Consider the following 15,760-nt stretch of genomic DNA (forward strand, 5'->3'; position numbering starts at 1 on the left):
GACATCTTAAGCTATATTCTCGACAATCGCCTGATCAATCCCGGTACACCCCCTTCAACGATCGCCAGACTTTCCGGTCCAATTTCGGCAAGAGATGCGCATCCAGCAAGGCGCATACACATCTCAAATTCCTCCCGCAATAACTCGAGAAGTCTTTCAACGCCTTTCTGTCCGTCATACGCGAGTCCCCAGATGGGTAGTCTACCAGCGAAACAAAAATTTGCTCCCAAGGCCAGTGCTTTGAATATGTCAGTGCCTCGTCTGATGCCTCCATCGATTCCGAGCATCAGCTTTTTCTCAGGGGGGCGCGCTGCATTGATGGTCCTCGCAACAGCAGCACAGTCAGGTAATGCCTCTAGAGTTGCTGGGGCACCATCAAGCTGTCTACCGCCGTGGTTGGAGACGATCACACCACGAACACACGCATAGCTGGCAGCCAAGCTGACATCTTCTGGAGTATAAATGCCCTTGAGCCAGATTTCCATATTCGCAGGCACGACCTCAGCGAGCCACGGGAGGAATTCATGAAATGTGCTGTTTGTTTCTCGTTTGGTGTCGCGGAAGCTCTTTGGGTCGTAGGCAATATTGGGAAATTTGAGGCCCGTAGGGAGATCGATGCCATTTCGCAGTCTTTGATCCGTCAGCATGATGCTAGCAAGGATTGCTTTTATCCCCTGACTTACTCGTTGAGCCTTCTTCCAATAGCCGGAGCATCAACTGTTATCAATAAAGCTTTGTATCCAGCCTCCGAAGCTCTCCTCACCAATTCGACAATATATTTCTTCTGATTTGCACTTGAAGTCTGCAATCCATACGGGTTACCACTTCCAACCTCCTTACCAGCTGCAATGACCTCCTCCAAAGACTTTGTCGCCCAGTGCGAAAGCCCCATTGGGATTCCAGCCTTTGCAGCCGCGCGAGAAGTGGCAATCTCACCATCCTCATGCGCCAAACAGTGCATCGCGGCCGGCGAGAATCCGAATGGCATAGATACCTTTGCTCCAAAGATAGTTGTCGTAGTGTCTATAGTTTCAACATCTTTCAGAATCCGAGGCATGATTCGGTACCGGTCGTATGCGGCTTCGTTGGACTTGACAGTGATCAGATCCATCGCCCCTTCGTTCAGGTACTGCACCCATTTCGGATCGAGGTTTGCGCTGGCAGCGGCGCGGATGTCGGCGACTGTGAAGACACTGGGGGCGGTCATCTTGTGATATGGCTTTGGAGATCAAGGCAACTGGTTGTCGTCTTCATCCGTTCCAATATATATTGGTCCCGTATTGGGGTAGCATAGCTTCAAGAAGTTTCGTACCTTATCGTCCGATATTGCCTTCTCCAACTTCCAGCGCGATAGCCCCCGCAACCACGCAGTAGCGGCTTTTGGGATGACCTGCACTGTCCTCTAACCATATTCGGGGGGAATAGACTATCAATACTCTCCTTTTACCATGTGCTCAACCTGCATTATCAGTATCTCACCCGTTATCTCGAGCAGGATCTACCTCGCTTGGGATTCAACTTATCCGTCCTTGCTACAGGATTCTACCTCATGGACTATGTTCCTCGCGATATACAAGGTATTATTTCTGGATTTGTATATGGCAGAAGCCTTGGCCTGAGATAACACTAGAAGTCTAATATCTTGGATCGCTTCCATCAAGATGGTTGCGCGGCCATGCTGTAGATAAGACCTTTTCTATAAATCGGCGAGGGGCTTATTGTGATACTGTCCTGATCTATGGTCTATCATATTTGTCGAATACATCCATTTTGACAAACACAAGTCATCACGCCTGCTCATTCACAATGGATATTGCTAAAATCGACTCCCACTCTAAGAAGCCCGTCAACTCAAACAACTTGGCTGAGTCTGCATCCAATACCTGCGACGATGCTTCCAGCAATCTCGAAGATGCGGTTGCCAACTACATTCCAAACACCGACGCCGAGAAACGACTGGTTAGGAAGGTGGACTTGTACATGATTCCGACTCTTTGGCTCATGTGTGTGATGGCCTATGTTGACCGGAATAACATCGTGCGTACCTTCGAGCAATCACGGGCACTGATACTGATTTTGACATCTAGGGGAACGCACGCGCGGCCGGCATGGGGGAGGACCTAGATCTCACGAGTTCGCGTACGTTCATACGGGGAAGTATCTATACCACGTCGGCTAATAGAACAAAAATAGGATACGCGATGCTAATCACAGTCTTCTTCATCGCCTACGCCATTACCGAAGTTCCATCAAACTTGATCCTCGCCCGCGTCAGTCCTTCCTGGTGGTTAAGCATCATGATGGCTGCCTGGGGAATTGTCGTGGTGGGCATGTCGCAAGTCAAGAGCTACGAGGCGATTCTAGCCGCACGATTTGTTCTCGGCTTGATTGAGGCGGGCTTCATGCCAGGTGTTATGTTCCTCATGAGCTGCTGGTACAAGAAGGAGGAGATTGGTTTGTCTGATCAGCTCCAAGTGTCAGGTTTACGTCTAATCTCTGCTCCAGGCAAGCGATTCTCCATCTTCTTCACAGCACTCTGTGTTGCCGGCGCCGTCAGCGGTCTGCTCTCTGGTGCCATCATCTCCGGTTTGGAAGGCGCCCACGGCATTGTTGGTTGGCGATGGCTCTTCCTGCTAGAGGGCGTGCTTACCATCGGTGTTGCGGGGATCTGTAAATTCATCTTGCTCGATTACCCCGCGACCAGCACCCGGTTGACGCCCGAGCAACGACAGCTGGCAGTGGTCCGGATCCTACACGACAAGAAACAGCACGCGCCGCAAACGAAAAGGCTTGGCCCCCTTCAAGCGTTGCTCGCTGCGTCAGTGGACATCCGGACATGGTTCTTTGTCATCCTGTATCTGCTCGACAACGGCGTGGCGACAATATCATATTTCATTCCAACCCTGGTTGGCGATATGGGGTATACCGGTGTCAGCGCACAGTGGATGACCGTACCAATCTGGTAAGCCTGCCTTCCCCTGGAGCCTCGAAGAACCCTCCCGCACCAATTCTAACACCACTAGGATCGTCGCAACAATCTTTCTCATCCTCGTATCCCTCTCCTCGGACCGGACCCAAAACCGCCAGTGGCACGTCGTCTTCGGTCTAACCCTCGCCACGGTGGCCGGCATCATCGTCGTAACTGTCAAGCAAACCGCCACCCGCTACGCCTTCCTCTGCTTCTACATTTCAGGGGTGTACTGCGCATTCCCGCTCATCATGATCTGGACGTCCGAGACGATTCTCCTCCCGCTGGAGAAACGCGCTGTGGCGATTGCGATGGTGAACGGGCTTGGTGATCTGGCTGCACTGTATGGGAGTCGGATGTGGCCGACGGAGGATGCACCGCTTTATATTCCCGGGTTTACGGCAATGGTGGCAATGTGTGGGACTGGGGCGGTTCTTGCGGCGGGGTTTCCGTTTCTTTTGAGGTATTTGCCGGTGTTTAAGACTAGGGCTGAGAGGGAGATGGAGGTTGAGGTTATTGATGGGAGGGCTGTGGAGGGTGTGTAATCTGTGCTTCCCGATATACCTTCCCTAGAAATACTCCTATATGGCAGTTCATCTGTTGTTATCGAACTCGAGAGGCATAATAATATCCTCTCCGCACTGAAGATTATGGTCTGGATGATCTGGCCGTGTTGGCCTGGGTCTTCCCGTTCTCAGCATATGTTGGATTTGAGTTAGACCTACATGGAGGAGGGGACAGGGGGGGAAGTAAATCAATTCTTCGTTATTCTCAACCGCGTACACCAAGTAGATCCTTAACCGCTTCCTACTTCCATCACCTCCGCCTGCGTTGATTGCCTCTTCCTGTTTCCAACCCCGGACTGGCTATACTGGTAGACGTGCTGCAGCTACTAACAGCTCCGGGCTCTGGAAAATTGATATCACTTGATTAAAAATTTAGCTACACCCAAACGATGCGGATACTAGGCATAGTGCTCTTCGAGCGAAGGTATTGCATGGAGGACAGGACACCTTACCTAAACCCGCTATGCGAGGAACTCCACTCCGCAGACGCAGCCGGATCCCGCGAGTCACTTGAATCCCCGGCTAACTGGGACTGTTCCGGCTCAGCAGCCCGGATATTGTCTGGGAGCTGTTCAATGGCCGAGCGAATGCGTTTGAGGTGGGTTGGCGCCCACTTGTGATAGATGGCCATGACAAAGTTATACGACTTCCACCGGGTCTCGCTGCTGATTTGGAAGGACGCAATCTCATAGTCGTAGTAGCTGATTCGATTAGGCCCGGTGATCTCCGGGTAGTACCCATAGATCCACACATTGGTGCTGTTATGCGCGATGGAGAACCCGAGGATCATCCGGTCGAGTTCCTCCTCGCGCTTTACCAGCCGGAAGAGATGAACAATGCCCCGCAGAGACAGTGCCATACTGTGCATGTTCTGCTTCTCGGCCACGTCGAGGCCCGCTGCGTTTGATTTGGCTTCGGCGACCAAAAACGGGAAGTGCATTGTATCGGTGGGCCTGAAGAAAGAGGTGGTGTTGATTCCCCCAAGAAACGGCTTCAGCTTCAGGAGCTCTTGCTTGGTGAATGCGGAGCGCGAGAATCCAACGCTGTAGCCAGGTTGCGGTATTGAGAGGTAGTATCTGACATTCCCCTGGAGGTCTGCATCGTGTTGTGTCGGTGGGACTCCCTCGTCCAGCGGGATCGACTCGTCCCACGCCTCATCCATACTATCGGCCAGGGTATTGATCTCGTCAAGGTGGTCGAGACACGGGACTATCAACTCGCCCATAGCGCGGATGATAGCGTTTTCTGGTCTGGAAGCAAATCTATGCAATGTTCGCTTGATTTTGTCTTCATCGAATATAGTCCTTGACGGGGGATTGCCTCCCCATTTCCCCATTATGAGTGTCTTGCAGTCAGCCTGGCTGGTCTCAGAGGGCTCGGTGCTGGGAAACATGATGAAGCAGTTGTTCAGTTTGAGGTATTGAGCACAGGCTTTACTATTGTAGGCGATCCATCCTCTTTCTCGGGGCTCTGGCTCCGGACTATTAGGTTGCGTGGCTGACTGACTGCGTGTTGATACTAGGCGCATGGGCTTTGATCGGGCACAGTACAGGGCATAGAATGGATTGATTTTCGGCATTCCGGGCATTGTTCCGTGGTCGAGCCAGTGCTGGACTGCGCGATCTTGTTCGGTTACCAGGTACTTTAGAGGTCGGGATTCTGCGAGGTGGAGATCAGCGGCTGCTGGTCTTTTTCGACTGTTGTTGTTGTTGCTGCTGCTACTGCTGCTGCTGCTGCTGCTATCGTATACATATTCTGTATCCCCTTTCTCATCCTTGGTGGCTGCTTGAGGCTTCTGGCGGAAATGTGCACCTCTTCTGGGAGGCATCTTGCTTTTCCTTTTGGTGATAGAATCGCTGTAAGTGGAAGGAAAGAATCAGATGAAAGGACAGAATAGATGGACACGGCTACTTATAGTAAGAAAATATAAAGAGCCTGTTCGAGACATGGACAAAGGATATACTCATAGACCATGCCGCAGTAGAGGTAGGTAAGAAAGAATACTTGTGTGGGTTCTTTGTCCACATCCCCGTCAGCCATCCAACAATGGCCTAGCGTAGCTACATTGTCCTAAGCAAATCATGGATCCTTCGATGCTCACGACATCAACTACTGGTAGATGATGCAGCTACGTGGAAATCACGTGAGCCTATCTCCATCCGCGGGTTATCTCCGACGTCGGACCTTCTGCCTCACCTTCAACACCAACAACATTCTCCCAATGGAGTCTACAGTTACAGAAAGCGGAGGGCCAATACCTTCACCATTGCATCCCGAGAGAAGACGCAACGGATGCACCGAATGCCGCAGGAAAAAAGTCAAATGCGACCTGCGATCCCCAAACTGCTCTCGCTGCCATCGCTTTCCACGGGAGTGCAAATATGAATCACGATTCATCGCTGTAGGCAGTCCACAGAAGAGCATCGTAAGACGACAGGCTCAGCGACGGCGAAGCGTCAGCAAGAGTTCAGAGACACCTGCAGAGCCTCAGGCTCTTGTTCAAGCCTCATCATCGCCATACCCATCGAAAATCCAATCGCGCCTATCGATACAAGCGTTGGTTTCTGAAACCACGACTGTTGTCTTTCCGCTTGCATCGCGGTCTTTTCTGGATCGGCTACTGTCAGCTGCGATGGAGACTCCGCATCTCCTCTACGCGCTGCTGGCGTCGTCCGATAGTCATGCGCGGCGCCGGATGGCATCTCATACAGAGTCCGATCAGACTGCTCTACAGTTCACAAACGATGCGATAGCCGGATTACGGACAGCTTTATCCGATGGACGCGGTGCGCGGCAGAGAGTGGAAATGGCCATGACCGCGATGGCACTAAGTACGAACGACGTATGCAATGGGAATCTCGATGTCTTCAGAATGCATCTCCAAGGTGTTCGGGGGATGTTGGCTTCCGGGCTGCTAAACAGCGGTAATTCCCACTCTCAAGGTGATTCGTTTGCGGTGTACCTCTTCAAATGGTTTGCGGCCCTTGACGTCTCGGCTGGATTATCGCTCTTCCACAGGAGCTCTTTGCTAAGCGGTGATCTATATGCCTCTAGCAGAGAAATCCTAGACCGTACGTCTGATGGGTATAACGAGTACGTGGATGATGTCTGCGGGTACTCGCTAGCCCTGCTACCCATCCTCGCGGAGATAGGCGAGCTCGCGAGACAGCGGTATGAGCAGTCAAAACGAGGGGGCCACGGCAACAATGATGAGATTCTCACCAGAGCTGAAGCGCTCGAAACACAAATCCACTCCCTACCACAACCTAGAGCGTCAGTTCAAGAGCGCTCCGAAGTGACAGAAGCCGAACTCCGAACCAGTCACTCCGCATTCATCCACACAGCCCTCCTCCACCTGCACAGGCGCGTCCAACTCCTTCCAAAGCACCACCCTACCGTCCGCGACGACGTCCGCTGTATCCTTTCGACAATATGTAGAGTCCGCCCCTTCTCCACAGCAAACATCCTCCTTCTGTGGCCCATATTCACCGCCGGTTGTGAAACGGACGATCTATCCGAGCGAGGAGTCATCGATGGCCGGATGGGCAATATGCAGGCTATGGGGATGGGAAATTTCACACGCGCCAGAGAAGTGCTGAACCGGTTTTGGCAAGCTAATACGGATCTGCGGTGGGATGTGTATCTGGCGGAGTCCGGGGTTGATTTGGTGCTATTTTGAGGCGGTCTTGGATCGGATTTGGCACGGCTAAGAATAGTCTGTGCTTTCTAGAGCTGAACCTCCTAGCCTCGAAGGGGAAGCTCTTGGGAGGTGGAGCCTCACCGACCGGTGTCTCAACTCAGCTCAGTCGTGACCTCCGGCAAGAGCGCGCAAGACCCGGAGCTCCGGTCAGGATTCTACACCGAACAGATCGACAACTGGAGCCATCCTCCGATCTCTGGAGATCGGCATACAAGCGGCCGGTAACCTATGCTAGTGTCTAAGACCTCGCGAAAACACCGTCCAGGATTGGAGTATAAGAACCGCCGGACGCCCAGCACCAGAACATCATCAACAACAATCATCACTCTACTCAACTCAGCTCAAGCCAATTGCGCTCGCACCTTTTTCAAAATGAAGCTCACCCTCGCCATCCTCGCCGCGGCAGCCACTGCAACCGCAGATGTCATCCAGGTGACCTCCCTCACAACCCGCACCTTCGCCCGTCCCGAAACCAACGTCACCCGCATCGACTTCACCATCACCGACATCCGCGAGGGCCAGAACGGCGTTACGACGAAGTGTTCTACCGCCTGGTAAGTACTACATGTCTCCTCTATCGCTCTCACATCCAGGACACTGACACTGAACAGGAACGTCGGCGAAGACTCTTCTGAATACTGGTATCCCTGCGACGACAGGGCGTTTACCTTTAACTTCCCGCAAGGAATCGCGGATGTGAGCGAGTTTGATCTCGCAGCGAGACATGGGGATTTTGAAGGCGAGGCGAGGCTGAGCTCGCATGTGGGGACGGCGATTTGGGGATGCAGAACGCCTGGTGGCACGGTTGGGGTGATTGAGCAGTGTGGGTTGCTTTCTGATGCGAAGGTTTATCTTCAGGATTACGCGAACATTTAGTGGTGTATATAGGTGGGGAGTTGTATCTATGCTAGCTATACATTGAAATCAATGGATGGCTCCTTGTTCCTTACTGCTCCCCCTTCCAAGCCTCATACTTCCGGTAAATATCCTTCCTAAAGACTTGCTTCAACTCCGCCGCAGCCTGGACATCCAGCGGGACCGTCGCCAGCACAGCACCCAGCCCACAGAGGTCATTCTTCCGATCAATAAACCACGCAAAGGTCTGCCCTCCACCCCAGCTCATCGTCCCCTCCCCATACCAACCGTCCAGATCCTCCCTCGTCATGATCCCACCAAGCGCATGTCCGAACTTCGTGCCAGTCTCCATCCCAACCCGGAAGAAAATCCCCATCGGGCTCTCAACAGCAGACTGCAGACCCCGCTGCGACTGCTCGTTTAACTGGTGCCTGAATAACTCCTCCACGTACTCCGTCTTCAGGATCTTATTATCATTGGCCAGCAGCGACCGCAGAATTTTAATATAACTCTCCCCAGAGAGAAACAACCCATGACCCCCGAACCCACCGTCAGTGCGGGTATTCATATCCCCATTCCCACCGAGAACTGCCTTCCCCAGCACCTCGGGATCCTCAGGCGTTAAATCCACAAGTCGACTTTTCAGTTCCTCCCGCGTAACAGGGTAGAATTGCCCATTGGAAATACCCAACGGCGTAAACAGGCTCTCTTGCATCCGCTCGATCAAGGTCTTCCCTGTTACGCGCTCGATGATTCGACCGGCCCAGTCGAGTCCTGGCCCGTACATCCATGATGTACCCGGTTGGAAGGCGAGGGGGTAGTTGAATAGTTCTTCGACTTTAAGACGGGTCCCCTCTTTGCGTTCTGGTGTGGCGAATTTCTCGCGCCAGGTTGCGATATCCGGGTTCATGAAGTGGTAGACGATTCCCGAGGAATGGGTGAGGAGGTGTCTGAGTGTGATATTGCGCTCAGCAGGGACGAGGATTAGTTCCTGGTCGTCTGAGAAGCCCGTTAGCACTTGCTTGGATGCGAGCTCTGGGGCGATGGTCGAGAGGTCTCCGTCGAGAGAGAGGAGGCCGTCTTCGACACATTGCAGGGCTGCGATGGCGGTTAGAAGTTTTGTCGCAGAGGCAAGGTAGAGGATGTCGCTGGGTTGGTGGGGTTGTGTTTCTCCCGAGAGAAGAGTGCGGTTGCCGATGGGGTTGGTGTAGGTGAATGAGCCCGCGGAGTTTGTGGCGGCGATGAGGGCGCCTTTGGCGGTGCCGGACTCGATGGCTTTTTGGAAGGCGGCTTCGATTGTGCCCATGTTGTTCTGATAGTAGAGTTCTTGTGAGGGTGGAGTGGTATGAGGATAGGAGAGGAGAGGGGTTAAATAAATAGATGGAGGAGCGGAGCGGGATTCGACAAGACGCCGGTGGCAGCTGGCTCCAATCAGCCCCATTTAAGCTTTCCTTTGCGAGTCTAGCGCCCTTTTGGTATTGCCTTGCGCTCGGCTTGCTTGCATATTCATTGGACATCACTACTTCGTACGGAGTAACTACATGAAGCCGTCACCGCAGCACCGTCACCAGCTTCCCCGTGTTCACTCCCTCGAAGATCTTGGCCCAGATGGCTGGGATATCCTCTACTCCCCCCTCAATAATCGTCTCGCTCTTGTCATCAATCACTAACTTTCCCTCCTCCACGGCCTCTGTCAGAAACTTGATCGCCTCGGGATACTGCTCCATAAACTGCAGCACGATGAACCCCTTGACCTCCAGCTTCATGAACGTCACGTTCCACCAGTTGCGGAAGGTCGTCACCTGCTCGCCGTTATACCCAGAGATAAATCCACAGGCGACAATGCGCGCATGAACAGAGACCAGGTTGAACATGTTGTCGAGGAGCTCGCCGCCGATGTTGTCAAAGTACACATCCACGCCGTCCTTGGTCGCTGCTTTCAGATCATCATAGAATGTCGGGGACTTGTAGTTCAGACCTGCTCAGATGTCAGTCACTCACTCCACGCCTATTTTTGACATTGCGATATCGATTGAAAAGACAGAGAGAGGGAAAACATACAAACATCAGCCCCTAACCCCTCGACCCAGCGACACTTCTCCTCGCCCCCAGCAATACCCACCACCGAACTCGCCCCAAGAATCTTCTTCGCAATCTGCACAACAACACTCCCCGTCGCCCCCGCCGCCCCGGAAACAACCAGCCTCTCCCCCTTCTTAAACCCGCCTACCTTCACAAGTCCAAAGTAAGCCGTCAACCCGGTGAGCCCAAACGCACCGAGATAGTGCCGCTCGCTCAACCCCTTCGGCAGCGGCGACGCAGGACGGATAGTCGCTGCGTCGAGAATCGCATACTCGGACCATCCCGAGAACCCAACGATGTGGTCGCCGGGTTTATACTCGGCTGAGGTTGAGGCGAGGACTTCAGAGACGGCGGTCGCGGCCATGACGTCGTTGAGCTCGACGGGGGGCATGTACATGCGTGATGCTGGGTAGACGCCGCTGATCCATGTTCGCTGGGCCGGGTCGTTGGAGAGGGAGAGGGTTTTGACGAGGACTTGGTTGTCCGTGAGCGGGGGGAGAGGGCGAGTTTGTAGGGTGAAGGAGGGGTTTGGGCCGGTGGTTGTGGGGGCGGTGTCGGTGGGTTTGTTCGTGAGGATCCAGGCTTTGGTGGAGGTTGGGAGAGACATGGTGGTCAGTTTGGTCTAACTTGAGTCTTGGAAGTTGAGGCTCGTGGGGATGGGATGGTTATGGATGCAATGGCTGTTGCTTGGGTTGGGCTTGAAGGAAAAGTGAATTTGCTCGGGGAAGTGCGCCGTTTTATAGCCATCTTCGAGTGGAATCTTCTCCCGTGTGCTTCCCAATCACAGGAAACCACATACTGGACATTGTTGGATGTTGCTCGCCTGAATTAATTAATAATGGCCTTGGAAGGGGGCCGGAATCCCACTTAGGATTGACTTGAGACTATAGGATGGCACCACCATTGGAGCTCTCTTGATCTTTTCTGCACGAAGTCTTCAATTCATTGTAGCCGACCTAGATGGACCAATTGCATGCTCATAACAAGTCTAAGCAGCAATAACTTAAGAGTTGGGGTGATGTGGCTGGTAGACAAGGTCGGCGGGTCCCCGAGGGGTGAGGGGTGGGAGGTTGGAGATAGCGAGTGAACGCCGGTGGCGGGCAAAGGTTAAGCGAAGGGTCTCGGTTCTCTCGCCGAGCCGCGGCGCGTAGGCTAGAGCGCATTGCCCTCAATTTATGCTACACCTCTCATGACGAGTATAGCCTTGTTCAAGACACTGTAGGGCTGGTAGGATCGGGATATTAGATTAACTCCAGGGTAGCTTCATAAAGTCATATAAGAGGGTATCAATGCAGCTAAAATCTATGCATAACGCGATCCAGCCATCGCTATATCGGCCGTCATAACAATCTTTCCCATCCAGCATCCAGCAATCAAATATGCAATGGATCATGGCGGCTCCAGCTTTCAGTCGAAGAGCCACTCCAGGTGCGTCTCCCCGGCTTCAAAACTGTAGGGAATTGTGCAGGGGGTCCATCGGTATCCCCATCCAGTGAACCTCGTCCGGTCTCCGGTATGCTCGTCAAACTCCGCGGCAGCTCAACTGCGGAATAGTCCGACACCTCAATGGTGATCTGATGAGGCGCCGCGTATTGCTGTTGCTCATAGTACCGGAAACCAGCATTTCCACTCGACAGACTCGACGAGCTCGAGATCGTCACGGGTGAGGAGGAATCCTCGCTCGCATCACATGGTAGCTCCGTCGCGATCGATCGCTGCGGGACTTTCCTCGACACCCTCGGCATACTGCTCACAGACGACGGCCTCGACACTGGTCGCATAATCGGCGAATGCAAGATCTTCATCAACGGATACGTCTCCGCAGGCAGCGTAACCTCCCCCCGGAGCAAATGCATCGGCGTGACACTCTTCTGATACATCTTGCGGTTCGCATCGACTCGCTCGCCCATCGTCGCACCCTCCAACGTCGACCCCCCAAAGACCGCCCGCGTCTTGCAGTAAGCGAAGATATCAGCCTCATATGAGTCCCCCGCAAGCTCTGCGCTGCGTCCAAATGGCCCAGCCGCTAATGTCACCCCTTGTCCTAGTGTGAAACTCCTCGCCTGCAGGAATTTGTCAACTGCGGCTTCGCTGTTCAGAACGTACACGTAGTCGGTGAGCTCGTAACCGAATTGGCCTTTTGATTTGAGTTTTCCGGTCGCGATCGCGGAGGGGGCCGACCAGGTGCCGTTAGGGAGACGGGCGACGACGAGGCCGGATCCGAAGCGGAGGGAGCGCATCATGCCGACTTCGAAGACGCTGAAGATGGCGAGACCCTGTAGTTGTTAGTTGGTTCGGCTGTCAGTGGTGAGGTGCTTACTCTTGCATTCTCAAGAACCTTTCGAGGGATCTTTTTGTCGACGGATACTGTGTCTGGGTTGATGAAGGAGTCTAGAATCCGTTCGGCTTTCTTGCATTCGCCTGCAACACGTTAGCTTATTTCCGTTACCATAAGAGATGAACATACCACCAAGCGAAGTAGAAGCAAACGACGAAGGCAGAGGGTTATGCATCTTTCCAAGCATGTCGATTCCACGATCCTGTTCCGAGCAGCTGATGTCGTGCAGGTAGTTTCATGATGAAGAAAAGATAAGAAAAACAAAAGGTAAGCAAGCACAGCATCCGCCCTGTATTATACTTCTAAGTTCTGAGCAAAGTTATAATTATCACACAGCATCAGCATGGCGAGATCGAGTGCCTGGCAGCATTGCGGCTGCGAGGAGCGCCTGCTGGGGCTATGCTGGTTGAAGCTTAGCAACCAACAGTCAGCTCAGGCGCCCATTCGTGCCTTCGTCAGGTGTCCCCGTATCATGCTAGTCCAATCTCGTTAGTTCATACTAGGACTTTCTTAGCGAGTGGCGGAGCCAGGGCAGTGGCCTGCTGTTGGGGGCGGAAAATGCAAATGGCTCGTTGATGCGGGCACCGATGGTCCGATCGTTTGCTTTGGACAATCAAGAGTTTGGTAAGTGAAGTCTTGGATAGATTAGACCATTCCCTCCGGATCTAAATTCAGATAAGGCACCTTTTTGCGACCCCTCTTGTTGGTTTCTCTTGAATCCTCGAAGCTCTCCCAGCGGGTCCGAGCGACAGGGCTGAGATCTCCTCCACATTTCTCCCCCTACTACCTAGTCGCTTCACCATCTTCTGTGGATGCCTGGTATTGCGGTGTACTCCAGCCCGTCTTTGTATTGAGCTGCCTAATCCAATCGACTTGAATGCACGCGGAAAGATGACGCCCGGGATCGAGTCAGTCATCGGTTGATATCAACCTGAAACGGCACACTCAGATGGACGATATTCACTGGAGGCTGTGAATGCCTCCAGTCCCAGGCAGCACAGCCGAGTGGGCCATAAGGCATGAGCCGCTTCACTCCCAACATGTCGGAAGCTAGCGGCTGCAGGCCTCGTATTTTTCGGAGATTATAGCCCATCTGCAAGCGCTGGGAATATTTACCTCTTGTTCAGAACTTGTCGTTCGGCGCACTGTGCTCAGCTTGTGACGGAACTCATGCTTAACAGCAGTAATCCGTTGTTGACAGACGAAAGCCACAGCTGACGGAGCTGCATGCATGTATGTATCTTACCATCTGACACCTGGACACATCCTGAAAGCTTACCCAAAGTCCGGTTAGATCCCGCACCGAAGGAGTCACTAAAACTCGCCATACTGCCCGGAGCTTGGAGGAGCCCCAGAACAGATACCTATATTCAAAAGCAATGCAGAACTTGAAGCTTGGGCACTCCATCCATCAAGCCTGCATATTTTTGACCCAGAGTACACTCTCACGCTCTCAGGCAGATGAGCTCAACGCTGGCAGCTGAAGGGCTGAGAGCTGAGGCTTGATCCCACCAGCCGCAAACCTGCTCAGGCGCCGACAGCGTAGGGCTGTGGCTGACCACACCTGCGTTATAACGACAACACCCACGACCTCAGATGCAGCGCACATGCATCTTCTTTCAGCCACCGCAACTACCGCCTTTGCAAAAGGTCTCGATGCGGCTAATTGAGTAAACAAACTCTTGGTTGTCTACAGGGTCCAACTGCTCATGTCAGGGTGTGGTTGTCTATTTGAAGCATAATCATGGCCTTTCGGGCAAACCGCCAGATCCCAGTATAACCACTCGGTAGGAGACCATACGTCACCGGGCTCGACGGGATAAGAGGCGATAAAACCGAAGCCTGTGATGTAGCTGATAGCAATAACAATACGCTGTCAGCTGAGATACCCGCTGCCCTAGCCGTCGCAGATTCTCTGACTTACATTTTGGAGGCATGTTCATCCCAGTACAGATACTCGGCACTCCACTGACACGGAGTAACACCAGCATCTAGGCAGTTGCTATTTTCGAGGGAGGTCAAAATCGAGCTAGAAAAGAGAGCATCTGTGCACATACCTAAAGGCCACCCCGAAGGCATCTCGCACCCGGTCTCGCTCTTTCCTGTCCATCTCCCAGAACCGCTTGCGGCTCAACTTCTCACCTGCGGCGTGCTCCAGTAGCAGATAGTGAATGAAACCGCCCGGTACCAACCCATTTGTGCCCTGTTTAGTGACCCAGCGTTGTCGTATGCGTGGGGCCGAGGACAGTTGTTGCCTGTGAGGGCCAGAAGAGGCTCTAGCTGTTGGTTTCCAACATAAGAGAGTGTGTTCGAGGCTTGCCGCTCGCGCTCTGCCATGATGGCGTACTCCGACCCTGCGTATGGGACTCTGTTATTGACAATGGATCTATTAGTACATTTCGCCCTCACGAAGGGAACAACGTACTGCATGAGCACTCTCATGATGGCGACATCGGCAGGGGTATCAGTGTTACGGCAGAGGAAGGTGCCGTACGCGCCGCTGGGAATGTCGCGCAGTAATTGGTCACGATGGTACTCGAATGCACTCTTCTGGTCGTTTTTGTCTCCTAGGATACTCTCAATCTTCCAGGATGATGCGGGGAGGTGCTCGGCATGGTCGGCGGGAAGTTCAATCACAGTTCCAAGCCATTCATCGAAAAAGTGACATTCGGTCATCGCGTGGGACGTGATGCGATAGGGAAGATTATAGAAACGAAGCAGGTGTGGGTGATGTTAGGTGATGGACTAATGGAGTGATGGGGTGAGGGGAGGGAGTGAGGTTGGAAGGTAGATGTGTTATGGGTGAAAGTTTATCTGACATCCATGAGATACACCCACGGATCCCTGATAGACAATGAATGATGTCGGATCGATCCAGCCTTTAGTTACCGTCCTTGCTGACCTCTTGCACGAATATTTATTTCGCACTAGCGTGCACCAGCAGTAAGCGAGATACTCTCTCGCTGCGTTCTTCGCATGGAGTGGATCGTACACAATGGACAGTGGGCGTTGAGTATCATACTGACCAGCCTGCAACCTGTATGTCTGTCTATGTTTATGACGCAGCATTCGAGCAACAACATCGTGCACGGACTTGAAGGTCCTCAGCTCGCTCGGCTAAGTTAACACCAAAACGCGGGGGAAATCCGAGCGATCGGCTACAGACACATCGAGACGCTGCAGCCAAGGGTAGAGTTGGAGGCCGGATAGCTTCAACTACCGAGAGCTCGCCCCTACCGAGGTAGCTCTGA

At 53.1% G+C, this 15,760-nt stretch overlaps 9 protein-coding genes across 9 annotated transcripts; 3 read left to right on the forward strand and 6 right to left on the reverse strand.

Moving 5' to 3' along the window:
- Nucleotides 1–11: 11 nt before the first annotated feature.
- BJY04DRAFT_226665 (alpha-hydroxy acid oxidase) lies at nucleotides 12–1,207 on the reverse strand (the record flags this gene model as incomplete). The annotated part of the gene is made up of 2 exons (XM_073718467.1): nucleotides 12–630; nucleotides 684–1,207. 2 exons carry the CDS (start codon nucleotides 1,205–1,207, stop codon nucleotides 12–14), a joined length of 1,143 nt encoding a protein of 380 aa, XP_073573013.1.
- Nucleotides 1,208–1,806: 599 nt separating this feature from the next.
- BJY04DRAFT_216501 (major facilitator superfamily domain-containing protein) lies at nucleotides 1,807–3,513 on the forward strand (the record flags this gene model as incomplete). The annotated part of the gene is made up of 5 exons (XM_073715779.1): nucleotides 1,807–2,037; nucleotides 2,088–2,139; nucleotides 2,194–2,454; nucleotides 2,506–2,962; nucleotides 3,024–3,513. 5 exons carry the CDS (start codon nucleotides 1,807–1,809, stop codon nucleotides 3,511–3,513), a joined length of 1,491 nt encoding a protein of 496 aa, XP_073573014.1.
- Nucleotides 3,514–3,982: 469 nt separating this feature from the next.
- BJY04DRAFT_216502 (uncharacterized protein) lies at nucleotides 3,983–5,362 on the reverse strand (the record flags this gene model as incomplete). The annotated part of the gene is made up of 1 exon (XM_073715780.1): nucleotides 3,983–5,362. One exon carries the CDS (start codon nucleotides 5,360–5,362, stop codon nucleotides 3,983–3,985), a length of 1,380 nt encoding a protein of 459 aa, XP_073573015.1.
- A 393-nt stretch (nucleotides 5,363–5,755) lies between these two features.
- Nucleotides 5,756–7,213, forward strand: BJY04DRAFT_206514 (Zn(II)2Cys6 transcription factor; the record flags this gene model as incomplete). Its single annotated transcript, XM_073713721.1, has 3 exons — nucleotides 5,756–5,935; nucleotides 5,978–6,705; nucleotides 6,760–7,213. The coding sequence occupies 3 exons, from the start codon at nucleotides 5,756–5,758 to the stop codon at nucleotides 7,211–7,213; spliced, it is 1,362 nt and encodes a 453-aa protein (XP_073573016.1).
- A 393-nt stretch (nucleotides 7,214–7,606) lies between these two features.
- On the forward strand, nucleotides 7,607–8,110 carry BJY04DRAFT_216504 (uncharacterized protein; the record flags this gene model as incomplete). Its single annotated transcript, XM_073715781.1, has 2 exons — nucleotides 7,607–7,788; nucleotides 7,846–8,110. 2 exons carry the CDS (start codon nucleotides 7,607–7,609, stop codon nucleotides 8,108–8,110), a joined length of 447 nt encoding a protein of 148 aa, XP_073573017.1.
- Nucleotides 8,111–8,180: 70 nt separating this feature from the next.
- BJY04DRAFT_216505 (serine hydrolase domain-containing protein) lies at nucleotides 8,181–9,395 on the reverse strand (the record flags this gene model as incomplete). The annotated part of the gene is made up of 1 exon (XM_073715782.1): nucleotides 8,181–9,395. The coding sequence occupies one exon, from the start codon at nucleotides 9,393–9,395 to the stop codon at nucleotides 8,181–8,183; it is 1,215 nt and encodes a 404-aa protein (XP_073573018.1).
- Nucleotides 9,396–9,539: 144 nt separating this feature from the next.
- BJY04DRAFT_28070 (MDR family NADP-dependent oxidoreductase) lies at nucleotides 9,540–10,963 on the reverse strand. Its single transcript, XM_073720059.1, has 2 exons — nucleotides 10,151–10,963; nucleotides 9,540–10,067 (listed from the first exon to the last, which is right to left on the reverse strand). The coding sequence occupies exons 1-2, from the start codon at nucleotides 10,776–10,778 to the stop codon at nucleotides 9,640–9,642; spliced, it is 1,056 nt and encodes a 351-aa protein (XP_073573019.1). The 5' UTR covers nucleotides 10,779–10,963; the 3' UTR covers nucleotides 9,540–9,639.
- Nucleotides 10,964–11,391: 428 nt separating this feature from the next.
- Nucleotides 11,392–12,898, reverse strand: BJY04DRAFT_185039 (uncharacterized protein). The gene is made up of 3 exons (XM_073710713.1): nucleotides 12,639–12,898; nucleotides 12,492–12,592; nucleotides 11,392–12,447 (listed from the first exon to the last, which is right to left on the reverse strand). The coding sequence occupies exons 1-3, from the start codon at nucleotides 12,694–12,696 to the stop codon at nucleotides 11,545–11,547; spliced, it is 1,062 nt and encodes a 353-aa protein (XP_073573020.1). The 5' UTR covers nucleotides 12,697–12,898; the 3' UTR covers nucleotides 11,392–11,544.
- Nucleotides 12,899–14,128: 1,230 nt separating this feature from the next.
- Nucleotides 14,129–15,185, reverse strand: BJY04DRAFT_216508 (uncharacterized protein; the record flags this gene model as incomplete). The annotated part of the gene is made up of 6 exons (XM_073715783.1): nucleotides 14,129–14,212; nucleotides 14,272–14,362; nucleotides 14,434–14,511; nucleotides 14,567–14,651; nucleotides 14,702–14,877; nucleotides 14,935–15,185. The coding sequence occupies 6 exons, from the start codon at nucleotides 15,183–15,185 to the stop codon at nucleotides 14,129–14,131; spliced, it is 765 nt and encodes a 254-aa protein (XP_073573021.1).
- Nucleotides 15,186–15,760: the final 575 nt, after the last annotated feature.

This window comes from Aspergillus karnatakaensis (genome assembly GCF_047715665.1).
Source record: "Aspergillus karnatakaensis strain CBS 102800 unplaced genomic scaffold BJY04scaffold_15, whole genome shotgun sequence".
In the NCBI taxonomy this organism is placed as follows: Eukaryota; Fungi; Ascomycota; class Eurotiomycetes; order Eurotiales; family Aspergillaceae; genus Aspergillus; species Aspergillus karnatakaensis.

Bases quoted from the DNA above. Each gene is read 5' to 3' on its own strand.
- BJY04DRAFT_28070 (XM_073720059.1), bottom strand. From the start codon at position 10,778: ATGTCTCTCCCAACCTCCACCAAAGCCTGGATCCTCACGAACAAACCC. The intron at 10,068-10,150 runs GTATGTTTTCCC...ACATCTGAGCAG, and splicing joins GGGGTTAGGGGCTGATGTTT to GTCTGAACTACAAGTCCCCG.
- BJY04DRAFT_185039 (XM_073710713.1), bottom strand. From the start codon at position 12,696: ATGCTTGGAAAGATGCATAACCCTCTGCCTTCGTCGTTTGCTTCTACT. The intron at 12,593-12,638 runs GTATGTTCATCT...AACGTGTTGCAG, and splicing joins TGCTTCTACTTCGCTTGGTG to GCGAATGCAAGAAAGCCGAA. The intron at 12,448-12,491 runs GTAAGCACCTCA...TAACAACTACAG, and splicing joins AGGTTCTTGAGAATGCAAGA to GGTCTCGCCATCTTCAGCGT.